Source organism: Hetaerina americana, unplaced genomic scaffold (genome assembly GCF_022747635.1).
Source record: "Hetaerina americana unplaced genomic scaffold, ioHetAmer1.1.p SCAF_4, whole genome shotgun sequence".
NCBI classification, from domain to species: Eukaryota; Metazoa; Arthropoda; class Insecta; order Odonata; family Calopterygidae; genus Hetaerina; species Hetaerina americana.
In genome coordinates this window covers 48,415,576-48,434,017 of record NW_027286985.1, presented here as the reverse complement: position 1 = coordinate 48,434,017, position 18,442 = coordinate 48,415,576, and the positions used below count along the sequence as shown (strand labels likewise).

The following is an 18,442-nucleotide window of genomic DNA, read 5'->3' as shown; positions in this document are numbered from 1 at the left end:
CCCGCATAACAGCAATAATAACTACTAACCCAATTAAGCCTTTTCTGAGATTGCATAGTAACTATGCAGTACATCTTACATCACTAATGCTACCGCTGGGTGCATTTTATTGCTGAATAAGTCTGGGTAATAGTACTTTCAGGTTTTCTGAATAGGTGAGGGTCAAGAGCCACCATCCACCATTTCTTTTTGTGATAGTTCCAAGTATTTACTAATGATGTGGCGAAGATTTTCAATAGCCCAGTGAAAATTTCAATTTTAAAACGAGTTTACAACAAGCTTCTGAATGGTCAAAAAAATTAAAATCAAGGTTCAACATACCTTCCCAAGTAAATATGAGCAGTAAAGAGAATTAATATGGATGCAGGGATTTCTTCGAGTGCAGGAGGCAACTTCTTCTCCTCCTCCTCTGCATTCACTGCTTTGTCATGGTTACCTCTTTCTTTCGTCTCAGCACTGAAAGTGAAACGCATACTCAAGCTATTATTTGTATACCAATTATTATAAAGATTTCAGATTGTAAAATAATTTTTATGCTGAAAAAAAATTTTTCAGATATCCTTTTACACTTAAATAGTTTTTTTTAGTGGCAGCATCACGAACATATTTTGAAAAAGGTCCAAATGATCACTTCCAGGGGAGGGGTGATTTTTAACCATATACAATGAGTTAATTTTCCCTTAATTAAAGTTTAATATATAAAATTTTGTCCAGCTCAGGGTAATAGTTTTTTAGTTTTTGTGCCACAAAAAGCCTATCATAAACATAGAAATCATTTCGCAAATGGGAGAATTTGTTTGTATTCCCATTGAAATTCTAAAGTAAAAGTTTTTCTTGAAAACATTACTTTCCCTATTCAATGGTGAAGAAAGTAATAAGATTGAAAACAGAATATCTACTTCTTGGGTATAACTTGGATTAGTTTAAACTTGCACACACTTAACCTTCTGGAAATTACAAGAAATTCTACAGTTTATCAGATACATGATGATTCAAGGAAAGGCAGGGGTTCGAAGTGAACAAAAAGCAGTTTAAATTGACGTAAACTGTCTGATGAAATAGAAATTTGTTTACATCAAAGAAAAGAAAAGATCTATCTCATTGCCTTCACAGAGACTTTAACAAAACACTAATTTCCACGCAAATGTGTATAAAGCCTTCCATTATTTTCATTAGTTCAAAAGTGTGCTGGGGTCAGCTAAGCAACACCATGGCAACCCTAAATATCAGTGTAGTCCAAAGCAAGCCACTCTTCAAACATAAAAATCAAATGAGCGATGACAGAAGCCAAAGGCCAAGCAAACTCTACACCCAAGGTTGAGTAGGTAAGTGATGTATAGTGTCAAACACAGAAGCATTCTCTTTTTAGACATTAAATTAGACCTACAGTTATTAAATTCACATCAAAGAAAAAGTTTCTGATTATTTAATAGAATAGTTCATTCACAGAAACAAAAGTCAACTTGCTGGAGAAATCTCATCACAATGGATGCCATGCTGTGGATAAGTCATTTTTGAATAGATATACATATTAGGACAAAATAATTTTATGAAATCACTTGACCAAACCCAAAAAAAACAAAGTCCTCTATGATAATAAGAATTCATTTTGTATGCAAAAATGACAAAAAATGTTAGATTAAAGATCTTGCCATTATTATAATATAATAATAACAATTTATTGGTCACTAAATATTCAAGATAAAAAAAACTTCATCAAGAGGCAAAGATACAAACGTAGAGGCAAAATGAACATTAAAAAACAAGAATAGAAGCAGTAAGAAAAATATTCATCCATTGAGAGTAATGCAGCTTATGCTAGGCCAAAACATATAAAATTCTTGGTCATAGCTAAAAAGTCCTGTTGTACCAGTGAGCAATGGATTGGATGTATCATCAAAATTTTTTAAGGCACACGAATTCCAAATCTAATAACTTGTCCATTGCATGTTAAGCATTTGCTATATACAATAACAAAGTGAGTTCAAGGCTGCGTGGGTTTTCGCGGCGGTGGTTTGAAGTACTCTGCATTGTCGGGTTCAAAGTTGCATTCGGCGTCTTCAACCTGAAGACGCCGAATGCAACTTCGGCGAAACTGTTGTCTGAATCAAACAACGACGCGGTGAAACCCGACAATGCAGAGTACTTCAAAGTGAGTTCAAATTTACTCCATATAATGCTCCAATTTATAATGAAAGAGAAATAAACATTTCAATGAAAATGAAATGGCTTAAGTAAATGAAAACCAAACATAAATACTCACTATGCTATGATGTGGTGAAGAAGGATCCATGGTGTAATTGTTTCAATGGGAAGCTCATATACATTATCTGAAGTAAGCTGATGACAAACTACTTGAGTAAGAGTCTGCACTAACCGAGCTAGTTTATTACTGCTCAATCCATTTACTGCAGAAGAAATTGTACACGCAGGATTAATTTACAGAATTGCTAAGACTGTGACAACCAAAGAATCATCACAGAAGATATCTAACTACTTGTAAAAAGAGAATTCATGAAAATAAAACCAGTTAAGTTTTTTCAGCTCAAACTTTATTTTGGAGAAGAGATGGAAATCAGATGAAGCCAAATCAGGTGAATAAGGTAGGTGTGGTGATATTCATATGTTAGTTCACGTATTTTTGCCATGGCAACAACACTTGTGTGTAGTCGTGATGAAAGATGACGTTCTTCCTTGCCAAACCTGGCCTTTTTTCATGCATCTTTTGCTGTAATTGGTCCTGGAGGTTAGTGTAGTATTGTCCAGTAATTGTTTGACCAGTGGGAATATAGTCTATCAGCAGAATCCCTTTTGCATCCCAGAATATTGAAGCCATCACTTTTCCAGCTGATTGTATTGCCTTTGCTTTATTTGGCGGTGGTGAATCAATATGTTTCCACTGATAATCAATGCAACAATTTCAGAGTGTAAAAATCATTTGCCTTGACTGGGATTCGAACCCAGATCCCTCAATATCCGGTCGAGTGCTTTAGCCACTTAAGCTATCGAGGCATCCTCTTAAACTGAAATTTTTGGGGCTTTTAAAGGAACAAGATGTTGTGATGAATTACCGTACATACAATGTCACAGGCATTCGTAGTCGCGTGCAACGTGCCACAGTCCACGAGGTTAAAGCCAACTTTTAAACACTTATGCTGTTTATACCTTGACAAATTCCAAAGAAACTGCGGGAGATACCGCAACGGTAACTTTTAACAGAGTCATCCGCTAATGTGCATTTCAATGCAACAAGAGGACGCCTTAATAGCTTAGGTGGCTAAAGCACTCGACTGGATATTGAGGGATCTGGGTTCGAATCCCAGTCAAGGCGAATGATTTTTACAGTCTGAAATTGTTGCATTGAAATGCACATTAGCAGATGACTACGTTAAAAGTTACTGTTGTGGTAACTCCCACAGTTTCTTTGGAATATGTTTCCACTGCTTTGTCTCTGGGGTATTGTAGTGGACACAACTTTCATTTACAAACTAGTGCCAAAAATCTTGTTCGTTGCTCTTAAAACAGGTCAAACATTGTTCAGAAATTTCCATTATAATACATTTGTGATCCTGCATCAAGAGTCGCTGCACACATCTAGCAGATAATTTTTTCATATCCAAGTCAACTGTTAAAATGTGATATACCCATTCAGATGACATCCCTATGGCTTTAGCAATTTCTTGCACTTTCAGTCGGTGATCCTCCAAAACCATTTTATCCACTTTTGCAAAAATTTATGGGGTAGTGGCACATTTTGGTCGACCTTTGCGCAAGTCATCATCTCAGCTGTCCCAACCAAACTTTAACTCGAATATCCACTTAGAAATGGTTGAATATGAAGGTGCAGAGTCTCCCGGAGTGTTCTGAAAGTTGGCATGAATTTCCTTTGCTTTCATACCTTTCTTTACGAGTCTTTTAATCACTGCTCAAATCTCAATTATTTTCATCTTCACAAATCACTACAAGGGAATAACAACAGAAAGGCATCCGCACCACGGATCTCTTCCCAAGCACTGACATTTTAGGTGTTTACTCTTAAAGGGTTACCTATTACTATGCAGAAACCCATTGCACTAGCGGTGATCTAGCATCTGGTGGTGATTCTGAGAACCTTTCAAACTACCCTTGCAATATGCATTAATGGCAACCTGTACACCACACAGTAAACCAAATATTCAAAACAACAGTTTACTTATGATATATGTATTTATAAATAGGAATGCATATAGTTTACATTTGCAGGTCATTAAAACAAACAAAGTGTTTCCACATAACAGATAGATCAAAGATAAAATCTTGAAATAACTTACAGACTGAGAGTCCAGCTTTGTCGATACATGATTCTAATCCAGCAAACAACTTAACCAAAGTGTTAGCCCATTTCTGCTGCTCAGGCTCATCCTCAGCATTGATGTATTTACCCAGAGCTTCATTGCAACAGGCTTCTCCCCACATAAAACAACGCTGGAAAAGTAAATCTGAGTCTTAAAACAGGCACAATATACAGCATCTTTAGAAGATAAAGAGCCTATTCTCTCCAAGACTATTGCCCTTTGCAAGGTATTATCAAATGCCTTTAAGGTTTCAAGTCACTTCCATTCTTGACCCTTATATTCCCCAAAATGAAAGCCCAGTTTACTTTTTTTTCTAAAAGCATTGCTGAAAAACCTAAAGAATTTTAAATAAGGGCCAACATGGTTATTCCAACTAAATCTAAGCATAAACTAACTTAACTTATTGGCCTTGGGTGGACCTTGGCTTTCTCTATGATATGCCTCCATTCAACTGTACTTCTTGCAACTATGATTACCCTCAGATCTTAAACATCCTGCAGCCATCATTTCCATGGTCATCCTCTCTTCCTGACGCCTACTGCTATTGAGCAGTAATTTGGATATTCTGTGTTCATTCATTATTTCAATGTGGCCCAGCCATGCCAGTCACAATGACTTGGAGAACAACTTTATTTTCTCCTTCTAATAATTCATTTATCAATCTCCAAGTTGATTCCAATTCTCTACATCTGTCCTTCTCTGACTGGTCCACAAAGTCTCCTAATTATTTTCCTATCAAATTTCCTTAATGTTTCTCCAACATTCTTGCATATGACCGATGCCTTTGATCCTTATGTCACAACAAGTTTTATGAGGCTCTTATTATTCAATTTTATTTTTATAAACAAAGGTTGAGATTTAAGGAGAGAAACATTAGCAAAATAGGTCTTAATGCCGGCTAGACTCTTGAGTTTACTGTGAAAGATACAATGTTTGAGCAGAGAGAGCTGACATCCCCATTAGCCTAATGCATTAACGTTTCATAGCAGTATCACATATGACATGAAACTACATTCTACATTATATACTTTACAATTTAATTGGGAACCTTTTTTTGGGAAGCATTGTCAAGGAAATATTATAGCTCTATTTGCTTATTACTGGTTCAAAACAGTGTTATTATCGAAATTTGTAATAAATACAGCCATTTTCTATGCCTGTTGAAGGAAAAATTACTTGATAGTATTTTTCCTACGGAATCGACTGGCAACTAAAAGGAAGACCTGTATACCCTCAGCCCATAAGATGCAGACTGGTTTTAGAGCTCATTTCGAATAAAAAAAGGGCATCTTATGGGCATGGAAATACGGTATTTATCCATTCAAAGTTATTTTACATAGTCTATCGCATAGTGGCTCAAAATTTATCAAACTATTCCCTATCTTTAAATTGATTATGAACCTAGTCTAATACAATCCAATTCTATGGCTAGGGTCACTTTACAATACCATGAAATCCATCGCAGTGACTCTATCATTTCCTAATCATGTCTATCTCACTACTTAGATAGATATAACATCCAGGCCATATTTCAATATTTCATTGGTAATTTCCATCATGTTACCAGGTTTTACCATTGTTTTCAAATTCCAGGTTGCTGATTTCCATTTATTCAGAGCCCTCATCAGGTAGCCAGGTTGATATATTGAGAATCTCTCCTTATCCATAAAAGGCACATTTAAAAGTTTCATTGCAAGAATGCTTGTTACAGAATGGTATTGCTAGCCCTACACCCCACCCCAACCTGGTGAGCCAGGATTTGTACTTGATGTTTACTCCCTTAGAGAGGCTTATTTCCCGATGACTAAATGTCACTACTCTCATTTATTCTCAATCAGTCTGAGAAAAGGCTATGATAGAATATGAATGGGAGAAAAGAATGATAGGTCTCCAATTTCAACAATAAAATGCATATCACAGAGTCGTTATAAAAGAATATACATTGTTGAAATGAGAATAATGTAAACATTGGAAAGTAAAGTTCTCAAATGTGCACTACACTCAGCAAGGCTGATGAACTGAGAGGCAGTTTTGCTAATACTAGTCAGATTTTATTGCATTGAGATATATTTAATTATTTTCTATTAAATGTCCACTTTAACATTTAAATGAATCTTTTTAAAGTCACACTTTTAGCAGGTTATGTGCGCTGACCAATACCCAGTAAATACATAGCAAAGGTCTTATATGTAGCAGTGGTATTGACATTAGTGTTTTCCCATCCCAAAGGTGTAACTCACATTTTACTATTTGTGATATTACATAAATATTCAGAGGAAATTATATGTTGGCGGAAAAATTATTTAAAAAGAGAATAAAAGAATCATTAGATTTTTTCCCATACCGAATATTCCTTCATTTGCCAAAGTGCATCAAGAAACATTGCCAGCTGAGCTGGTCTGTCTGGAATAGTTCCTTCTTCTAAAACCATCTGATTAGGAATCCATGGCTGCTGACCACCTTTGGAATGTTGATGTTGGGAAAATAAATGAAAGGTTGTCTCCAGAATGTCAGCAACTTCAGAATACTGCCCCTCCTCAAACAAGTCTTTAACTTTTTCCAAGCTCAAGTTCCTGAAATATGACAGAAAGACATGTGCCCTTAGAAGAAGACTTCATATAGTCTTGTAGTGTTCCAGCATCTGCATCTGATTCTACATAAATGAAGAGGGCATCTCTGGGAAATTTATCCTCTAGACCCATATCTGAACCATAAACAATGATTTCTGGAAGATTTTGGATTCATTGCAAGACCTGTATGTGGATCCATCATCAGATAGACGTCGCAGAAGCCTAAGGAATAATATTATATTCACAATGATTATCTGATTATTTACATGACGAGGCACACCTATTTGAATGAACAAAATACTACATTATAACACCATAGCACACTATGTTTTTACAATTTTCCTGCTTGCATACCTGCTATTGAAAGATATGAAACTATACATTGATTATCCTCAACCTTACCTACACCTTAGATAAGTATTTGAAAATAAGTTCAGTTTTGCCAAGGTGAATTTTCTTCAGAAGGACTGCATATGAAACTCGTTAAGTGAGATTCCACTGTAAATGTAGATGAAATAGTAGAGGAGGCATGGGGCGGGCTGGAGGCAGGAGAGAAAGAAGGAGGGAAACTCATCAAATTAGTTAGATTTTTGGATAATCAAGTGTAAGTTAGCCATCCAGCCACAGGGTTATAAGCATTGATAAGTACATTACACAGTCAGCGTGATAAATATGGCATGAAAATTAATCACAAGGAAATTAAATTAATGAGATTCTCAAGAAATATGAAGGCTAAGATAAATATTAATTTTTGTGGACATAAACTAGCACAAACAGAATAGTTACCTACTTAGTGTTTTAAAAGAAGTTGGACAAAGTAGTAAGGCCATTATAAGAAGGATTGAATTACGTAAGGAAGATTTTGTAGAGGTAGAGGTTGAAGGAACCATGAATAAAGATGTAAAGAAAACACTGGTGAAAACCATACAGTTTCTGGTGTGACATGGTGGAAATCCTTCGTGATGAAAGAAGACACTTCGCTTTTCAACATAAAAAGTTTTATTTGCAATTGAAGATGTTATGCTGTCATGAAACCTAGGTCGTAAATAAAACTTTTAACGTGGAAAAGCAAAGGGTCTTCTTTCATCTTGTGAAAACTTTAATACGCAGTGTAGTTTGGAATTGCTTGGAAATTAGTTCCTTGAGATATGAAGATAAGCATAGGCTTTCAAGATTTGGGTGTGGAGAAGATTGGAAAAAATAAACAGACAGAAAAGAAAAGAAATCATGAAATCCTAAGCATGGTAGGAGTAGAGAGAAGGAGGTTGGATTAAGGTTTTAGTATGTGTCAACAGCTATGGTCAATTTGCTTTAAAAGTGGTTGGAATAAATTTGATGAAGGCAGAACATGTGCATACAGGATATACTGAGAGATTGGGATGTGGAGGAAGGCAATGATAGAGAGAAGAATGCTAGGAAAGCAAGGTAGGGGGGGGGAAATAACAGGCATTTTGGATGCAATTAAGGGAGATAAGAAGTATGCAGAGCTAAATAGATTTCACTACTGTAACATATCAGCTGATGGCAATTTACACCATGAGTTTTTGAATATAAAAAGTGAAAAATTTAAAAATGTAAAATACAATGCGAGGCTCTATAAATAATATGTTAAATGCAGCAAAATATTACGTTAATGGCTGGAATTACTTTTGAATGTCTTGTGTTATTGAAAAGATGTTATCGATGACTGGGGAGCATATTTTCTTTGCTAATACATACATATATTCAAATTTTCCACTTTATGATAAAATCATTTTTTGGGATTACTTTGATCACAACTAATTTTGGAAAAATGGAGTTAAAAGTGTCACATTAGTCCAAGAGCACCATATGTGATAAACTACAGGTGAGGCTAAATCATTTTAAAACTGTTCACTTTTTAAAAATAGTGACGTTTTAATATGGCTTTTATATGTTTCAGAAATGTAAAAAGAAAACTGGATTCCACCTTCACAACAAATACAGTGTAAATGAGAATATGTGCATACAAATGGTTAAACATTATAATTGTGGATAAACATTAGGAATAAAGAAATTAAAATACTGTGAGAATACCTCTCTAAAGTCAGCAGCAATTTCTTTGTCACTGGCTTGCTTATAATTTTATTATATTTGGTATTAACTAATTTAACTTCAAAATCTCCATCCTTCTCAGCAGAATCCGAATTAGACTTCAAATTTGTTAAAACCTATAAAAAATTAAATAATAATTAGACAATAGAAAAGCAATGTATCCTATGCCCTTAAAAATCCCTTATATTAATCCCCCTTTATTCATAAGGGATGGGAACAAGTGAGCTACAAAACCTGCCCTCTCATGCACTCCATCTGAATCAACATGATCCGAGTTTATCTAATGGAAAATGCCCCTTTAATTGAGTAACACAATGCAATTTATGTAGATACTTTAGTGCATGCAAAATGTAAAGCTATGTATTTCCCCTCCGATTAAAGAACCGTTAATCTAATTTGTTGTCTCAGGCGTAACTTTGTGGAATTTGCATAACATATTGAAATGTAATGAAATAATTGACTTTGTAATTCCACACACTTTATTTAAAAACACACGACCCAGGTTTCGACGTTGAACGTCATCATCAGGTGGTCCTCATAGAAGCACGCTGGCTATATATACCTTCTGATCATAGGAGGGGGTAGGTCTAGGAGTGGGGAGTGGGAGGGATACAAAATTTCGTTGGCAAGATCATCTTTCCAACGGACACATTTCAAAATTTCTAACTGCTCCAAAGCATCGAGCCTTTGACCTTTTTCTTCAAAATGAATAATTTTTGTCACAAAGTCACTTTTGTGATCACTTTCGATGAGGTGTTTTGCAAAGAGGGATGTTATGTTCTTATTTTTTACACATGTTTGGTGTTCTTTAATCCTTTCTTTAAATTTCCGTCCTGTTTGTCCAATATACTTTGTGCTACAATCCGAGCACTTTAACTCATACACTCCACTCCTCTCGTTTTCGGGGACTTTGTCCTTAGTGTGAGAGATCAGGTTCTTAAGGCATGAACGACTGTAAAAGGCACATTTAATTTTTTCTTTAGGTAAACTTTTAATTACTTTTTGAGAAATAGTCCCAAGATATAGTATTCTCCGCCATTTGGCAGTGGGATCTTTTACATGTTCGGGGTTGTAAATGTGGCTTAAGGCTATTTTTGTAAGTTTATTCCGGTAAAGTTTATTTATTAGATCTTCTGAATACCCATTGTTTACTGCTAACGTTTTAATTACATTAAGTTCCTTATTTACATTGAATTTTGACATAGGGATAGCGGTCAAACGGTGGATCATTGCATGAAATGCCGAAAGCTTTTGGGTGAAGCAATGCCTTGAAGAGGAATTAATTAATTGGTCTGTATACATTTCTTTCCTAAAAATGGAATACTGTAACCCATCTTTGTCTTTAGAAATGGATAGGTCGAGGAAATTCAGGGAACCTTTTTCCTCTTTTTCACACGTGAATTGTACATTAGAATTGATAGAATTTAGATGTGCTAGAAACTGATCTAGTTGCCTATCAGAACCTGTCCACACACAGAAGACATCGTCTACATATCTTAACCAACAAAATACATTATTAATGAGAGGGTAGGCTGAGGAGAACAAAACTTTTTCAAAATTGTCCATATACATATCGGCCAGGAGTGGGGACAAGGGCGAGCCCATGGCTAAACCATTGGGTTGTTGGAAATAGGTACCATTAAAAATGAAATAATTTTGGGAAACACACGTCTTAAGTAATGCACAAAGTTCACTTATAACTGGAACTGGGATGGATTTCCGGATGAGGATGTCTTCGGCAAGGTTCACCGCTTCCATGGGTGGCACGTTGGTGAAAAGGTTGCGTACATCAAAGGAAACAAGCATGCACTTTTTCGGGATGACCTTTTTCATAAGTTTGTTCACAAGGTCCAAGGAATTCACTACACCATATTCCGTGGAAAATTTGGAAACCTCCCTGAAGAGTACATTAAGCCTTTTCGCTAGTATGTGGTTGGGAGCTGACATATTTGATACTACAGGCCTGATCGGAATCCCATTTTTATGAACTTTAGGTAGCCCGAAAAACCGTGGTGCTGAGGGATTCATTTGCACTAGTTTCAACATTTCACAACTTTTGAATAACGTGTTACAAGATTTAATCACTTTCTTAATTTCTTGTTGAAACTTGGGGGTTGGGTCTGAACGAAGTACTTCAATGTTATTGTCCCTGATGAAGTCTTCGCATTTCGTGATGTAGGTATTTCGTTCTAATACAACCACTGCGCTCCCTTTGTCTGCTTTCTGGATGATCAAATTTTTCTCTGTCACTGAATGTTTAATGGACTTTAAGGCCTCGTACTCGGTAGAATACTTCATCTTTTTTACTCCAAGTTTTGAGAATTTAAGGAGCTCCTGGGAAACAACTTGTTTAACCGCGATATTTTCTTTCTGAAGGGCAACTTCAGAAGGGCAACTCCTGTTTCCCAGGAGCTCCTTAAATTCTCAAAACTTGGAGTAAAAAAGATGAAGTATTCTACCGAGTACGAGGCCTTAAAGTCCATTAAACATTCAGTGACAGAGAAAAATTTGATCATCCAGAAAGCAGACAAAGGGAGCGCAGTGGTTGTATTAGAACGAAATACCTACATCACGAAATGCGAAGACTTCATCAGGGACAATAACATTGAAGTACTTCGTTCAGACCCAACCCCCAAGTTTCAACAAGAAATTAAGAAAGTGATTAAATCTTGTAACACGTTATTCAAAAGTTGTGAAATGTTGAAACTAGTGCAAATGAATCCCTCAGCACCACGGTTTTTCGGGCTACCTAAAGTTCATAAAAATGGGATTCCGATCAGGCCTGTAGTATCAAATATGTCAGCTCCCAACCACATACTAGCGAAAAGGCTTAATGTACTCTTCAGGGAGGTTTCCAAATTTTCCACGGAATATGGTGTAGTGAATTCCTTGGACCTTGTGAACAAACTTATGAAAAAGGTCATCCCGAAAAAGTGCATGCTTGTTTCCTTTGATGTACGCAACCTTTTCACCAACGTGCCACCCATGGAAGCGGTGAACCTTGCCGAAGACATCCTCATCCGGAAATCCATCCCAGTTCCAGTTATAAGTGAACTTTGTGCATTACTTAAGACGTGTGTTTCCCAAAATTATTTCATTTTTAATGGTACCTATTTCCAACAACCCAATGGTTTAGCCATGGGCTCGCCCTTGTCCCCACTCCTGGCCGATATGTATATGGACAATTTTGAAAAAGTTTTGTTCTCCTCAGCCTACCCTCTCATTAATAATGTATTTTGTTGGTTAAGATATGTAGACGATGTCTTCTGTGTGTGGACAGGTTCTGATAGGCAACTAGATCAGTTTCTAGCACATCTAAATTCTATCAATTCTAATGTACAATTCACGTGTGAAAAAGAGGAAAAAGGTTCCCTGAATTTCCTCGACCTATCCATTTCTAAAGACAAAGATGGGTTACAGTATTCCATTTTTAGGAAAGAAATGTATACAGACCAATTAATTAATTCCTCTTCAAGGCATTGCTTCACCCAAAAGCTTTCGGCATTTCATGCAATGATCCACCGTTTGACCGCTATCCCTATGTCAAAATTCAATGTAAATAAGGAACTTAATGTAATTAAAACGTTAGCAGTAAACAATGGGTATTCAGAAGATCTAATAAATAAACTTTACCGGAATAAACTTACAAAAATAGCCTTAAGCCACATTTACAACCCCGAACATGTAAAAGATCCCACTGCCAAATGGCGGAGAATACTATATCTTGGGACTATTTCTCAAAAAGTAATTAAAAGTTTACCTAAAGAAAAAATTAAATGTGCCTTTTACAGTCGTTCATGCCTTAAGAACCTGATCTCTCACACTAAGGACAAAGTCCCCGAAAACGAGAGGAGTGGAGTGTATGAGTTAAAGTGCTCGGATTGTAGCACAAAGTATATTGGACAAACAGGACGGAAATTTAAAGAAAGGATTAAAGAACACCAAACATGTGTAAAAAATAAGAACATAACATCCCTCTTTGCAAAACACCTCATCGAAAGTGATCACAAAAGTGACTTTGTGACAAAAATTATTCATTTTGAAGAAAAAGGTCAAAGGCTCGATGCTTTGGAGCAGTTAGAAATTTTGAAATGTGTCCGTTGGAAAGATGATCTTGCCAACGAAATTTTGTATCCCTCCCACTCCCCACTCCTAGACCTACCACTCTTCTAAATCAAAAATGTAATTCTCTTTTCTTCCCAGCTACATTGTAACCTTTTTTACCCCTCCGACCTCCCTCTCTGACCAACCCCCCCCTCCTATGATCAGAAGGTATATATAGCCAGCGTGCTTCTATGAGGACCACCTGATGATGACGTTCAACGTCGAAACCTGGGTCGTGTGTTTTTAAATAAAGTGTGTGGAATTACAAAGTCAATTATTTCATTACATTTCAACCGTTAATCTCCTAAAATTAATTTTTCCACCGTTCTCCCACATCACACTATTTCATTAGTACCCTTCAATATCCTTCTCAAACTTATCCAACAATGGGTAAAACCCAAACCTAGTTGAAAAAAATGCCTTGGAAAAAGCAAAAGGCAATAGTCATAAGTATTTCTTCCTCTCAGTCCATAAAATCAAAAGACTTCAAGAGGAGTTTGATCCCATTCCTGGGAGATATCTCCTGTAGGACCTCCAATTACCTCCTTACCTCACTCAAAGCAGCCTTTTACCCAGCCCTTAATCTATCCAAACTAATGGCAAAGAAAAACAGGAAATACTTATCAAATCAGACATTTAAAAATTGAAATGTAACAGTTGCAACATCTCTTATTTTGATCAAATGGGGAGAAATTTCAAGACACAAGCCAAAGAACATACTAGAAGTCACAGAAATCAAAATGCCAATTTCCTCTATGCAAAACACCTCACAGAATTAAAAAAAAAATAATTCTACACATCCAGCCAATAGGATTAAATGAGAATGAGCAAATTGAGATAAGAAGGCACTAGGCAGACCCCAAAATGATCGTTTGTGATGAGTAATTGCACCCAAAACCCTACCCACTCCTTTCAGAGGAACTAACCTTAATGGGAAAACAAAACCAACCCTTCAATGTACCTGATCACCCCGACCCTTCCCATACCCCTCTACCCCATGCCACGCCATAGCCATGGCACCTCCGCTTCTTTCTCTTCCCTTACTCAAATAACCCTGACCCTCACCTTCAACATCCCGAATTTCCTCATCCTCCAACCATAGGCCCTTGTATTGTATCTTAAAATAAAACCAGAGGAAAAGTATAAAATCTTTTCATATGGATATTAGCCTTAAAATATTCATAATTTAATGCTTCATTCCATTTAACCATCTGAAAAATGTCAACAGTTGTTTCATCAGTCACAAAATTCATGCAATACTATTTCCCTAGCGCACACAGAATTCTGACAGCATGTGTTTCAAGGAGGTGCAATTTACACTTCATGCTACCTGCAAAAATAGATATTTATCAGGGAACACTGGCAGAGAGAAATTCCATCTGGGTCTGATGGAAAATGACTGAACTGCCTGTCAGGGAAGTCTACCTCTAATCCTTATTACCACAACCCTCTCCCCAAGATAGTGATCAAGGACACCAACCTTCCATATTATTGAAAATTTGGTGATGTTAGTCTTGGAAAGAAATCATTGCATGTTTTTCAAAGTTTTCACATCTATTTTAGGCACTGATTGTTTTCTAAAATTATTCTTGAGCACATATTAATGAGTTAACTTAGTTGAAACAACATATGCAGTCACTCACTGGGGTCATTATGATGCAGACAAAAGCTTAAGATGGTTAAAATTTGAAACTTTGTTTAGGGTGCAACTCTAAACATGTAAGTTACATAAGTAAATTGCTTGAGTTTGTCAAAAGATATTTTTTTCTAGTGAATTAAATGCCATCAGCCAAAAGCATTGTGGCAGGAGGGGACAGAATGGGAGTAGATGGAATGCCTTTTGCTGGGAGAAATGGGTAGTCAGCCCATTGGATAATGGGATGCCAGATAATTATCTCTCCACTGCAGTTGGTTTTGATAGAGAAAATAGGAAGAATGGTTGCATACTGAATGTAAATGAAAAAATAAATTAAGAACTCAAAGAATTTTTATACCTATGCAGCATACTTCCATCAGATAACAGGATAGATGAAGCGATTAAAAGACATGGAAATACCAATAGTATAGTGGTTGGTAGAATATTTGCCCAAAAAAGCATGGATGACATTACATTAACATGTAATCTTCTCTACACTATTGCAAAGGAAACACTTGGTTTTTCCACATAAAATATTTATTCACGACCTAGGTTTCGACGCTCAGCGTCATCTTCAGGTGAAATACAGAATAACTTCCTTTCTTACATCCATACACACCCCCCCCACCTCCCCATTCCTTCTGTTATATAAAGAAAGATTTTGGCCTGTATTTCACCTGAAGATGACGCTGAGCGTCGAAACCTAGGTCGTGAATAAATATTTTATGTGGAAAAACCAAGTGTTTCCTTTGCAATATGTATCGTTTCCACAAAGTGACGCCTGAAGCTATCTCCTTTATCAAGTGCGCTTGTAACGCGAAAAAGGCATTTCTCTACAGGAAATTATCGATCAAATACAGAATAGCATCGTTGAATATATTCTTCAATAGCCAGTGTATCGTCCTCGGTGTCCTCCCGAAGTACATCAGCCTGAAAGGGAAGGAGAGTTGGTCTTCCGCTGGAAGCTACGCGGTGGGAGTTGGAAGACGGGCCTGGCTTAAAAGGGAACTCCACGAGTGGTATGTAAAAAGGGACGCCATATCACATTATCTACTCCTGCTATACCTTGAATTAACCCATGAGCTGGAATGGACCGAATGGCTCTGCTTTGACGACATGGTCAGGCAAAAAGCCAGTGAAATCGCCCATAAAAAAAGAGGTAATATCTCTCAGAAACTCAAATCCTTGGTGCAAAATAAGAAGTCGGCCTTTAACAGTAAATATAGTACCTTACCAATTCTTGGTAATCACCAATTCGGGGAGAGATTAGTGAACTTATCAGAGCACCAATTTAAACCAGACGAAACAGCCATGTTGGAGAAAGGGTTGAAATACGTCCCCAACCTCCCTATTACGGTCAACGAGGTGAAGAGCCTTGCAGTGGACTGTGAAGTAGCTCTCAGTAAAGAAAACCTGGGTGAGAAACAACTGGTGGCGCGTGAAATAGAAAAATGTTTGCAAAAATCCCGGTCTAGGAAAGGAAAAAATTTCCCTTCCGATTTATCGGCACTAAAATCAATCAGACGTAGTTTAGCTACGAATAATCTGATTGTCCAAAAAGCAGATAAGGGCAACGCAGTAGTGGTGATGGAGCAGAATAGCTACAACAGGAAGTGCGAAGAGTTCATCAAGGAAAATAATATCATAGAATTACCTAAGGATCCAACTACCCAATTCCAAAGGTATTGTAGGGACACCATCAAATCCTGCCAGCTTTTGTTTAAACCGAGTGATGTATATAAATTAGTGCAAATGAATCCCTCTGTTCCCCGGTTCTTCGGACTACCTAAAGTGCATAAACCTGATGTGCCCATAAGGCCAGTAGTTTCAAACGTTACAGCCCCGAACCATCTCCTAGCTAGGAAACTCAATGACATCTTTAGGCAGCACTCCAAATTCTCCCCCAAACATGGGGTAGTCAACTCCTCAGATTTAGCCAACCGTTTATCCTCAGTGGTCCTCCCTCCTAAATGCATCCTGGTTTCCTTTGACGTGGTGAATCTGTTTCCCAGTGTTCCTGTGAAAGAAGCCGTTCAGCTCGCCGAAGACCTCCTCATACAGAAGGCGGTTCCGTTCCCCATTATAAGTGAAGTGTGCTCAGGTCTAAAAACATGTGTTGCGCAAAATTATTTTAAATTCAATGGGAGAATATATAAACAACCAAAAGGGCTGGCGATGGGGTCACCCCTATCTCCATTATTAGCCGATATCTTTATGTGTCAGGTGGAAAGAGACATTTTTGCTCACCACAACTCCTTAGTGAATAACGTCTACCGCTGGTTCCGTTATGTCGACGACGTTTTTTGTATATGGTCAGGATCGGAGAGACAACTTGACAATTTTTTAATGTTCATTAACTCAATCAACAAATCCATTAAATTCACTTTAGAAAAGGAGAGCAATGGCTCTCTTAATTTTCTAGACTTAGTAGTAACTAGAGTCATTCAGAAATTGGAATTTGCAATCTACAGAAAAAAATCTTACACAGATCAAGTAATCCATGCCACATCCAGGCACCACTTTTCTCAAAAACTGTCTTCTTTTCATGCAATGATTAATAGAGTAATTAACGTGCCCATGTCTTCGCGCAATATTGCGAAAGAACTGTCTATTATTAAACAGATAGCGCACAGCAATGGTTACACGCCCCAATTAATTGACCGTTTATACCAGTGTAAAAGAAAAAAACTAAGCACGCTGTTAATATATGGTTTCAATCATAATGTTTTTTCAGAAGCCAAGTGGCGCAGGCTTCCCTTCCTAGGACAGTTTTCTCTCTCGGTTGCTAAAGTGTTACCAAAAAAACGGATAAAGCCAGCCTTTTACAATAGACGCAACTTGCGAAACATCCTCGCAAATAACAAAGACGAAATCCCAAAATCGGAAAGGAGCGGAGTGTACAAGCTAACCTGTGAATGCTCCGCCGTCTACGTAGGCCAGACGGGAAGGAAGTTCCGTGAACGTGTGAAGGAGCACCAGGCCTGCCTGAAGAACGGTAATGGAAAATCTCAATTTGCCAAGCATTTGATTGACCAGAACCATAAGAGTGATTTCAGCGTGGAGTTTCTCCATTTCGAAAGAAAAGGCCCCCGGTTGGACATTTTGGAAAATATGGAGATATTGAAAAGAGCAAATTCTTCCTGTAATATAGTGAACGACGTGCTTTGTAACTCCCGGTCACCCCTCCTCAACCTTAAACTCCCAAACTCTTTGTCCTATCTCCACTAACCCCAAGGCGGACCCCCGCCAGGCAACCCTTTCCCTACCATGCTTCCTTAACCTCCCCCCCCCTCCCCCCCCCAGAGACTAACCTTGACTCCTCCTTCTCAGTAATACCCCAATCCCGCTCCTTTCCCTCCCCCACCATCTCCTCTTCCATACACCCCCCCCCTCCCCATTCCTTCTGTTATATAATATAGTGAACGACGTGCTATGTAACTCCCGGTCACCCCTCCTCAACCTTAAACTCCCAAACTCTTTGTCCTATCTCCACTAACCCCAAGGCGGACCCCCGCCAGGCAACCCTTTCCCTACCATGCTTCCTTAACCTCCCCCCCCCCCTCCCCCCCCCGGAGACTAACCTTGACTCCTCCTTCTCAGTAATACCCCAATCCCGCTCCTTTCCCTCCCCCACCATCTCCTCTTCCTTTCTTACATCCATACACACCCCCCCCCACCTCCCCATTCCTTCTGTTATATAAAGAAAGATTTTGGCCTGTATTTCA

The 18,442-nt window shown here is 37.7% G+C and overlaps 1 protein-coding gene across 2 annotated transcripts in view; it reads right to left on the bottom strand.

The window, feature by feature from the left end:
- LOC139692020 (calcineurin-binding protein cabin-1-like) overlaps nt 1-18,442 on the bottom strand; it is a 70,235-nt gene that overhangs the window by 32,343 nt on the left and 19,450 nt on the right. For both annotated transcript variants that reach the window (XM_071590026.1, XM_071590027.1), the window contains exons 12-16: nt 8,960-9,093; nt 6,679-6,907; nt 4,311-4,464; nt 2,264-2,408; nt 322-456 (exon numbers count right to left, since the gene is read on the bottom strand). In XM_071590026.1, coding sequence (XP_071446127.1) covers nt 322-456; nt 2,264-2,408; nt 4,311-4,464; nt 6,679-6,907; nt 8,960-9,093 — 797 coding nt within the window. The remainder of the gene's footprint in view (nt 1-321; nt 457-2,263; nt 2,409-4,310; nt 4,465-6,678; nt 6,908-8,959; nt 9,094-18,442) is intronic.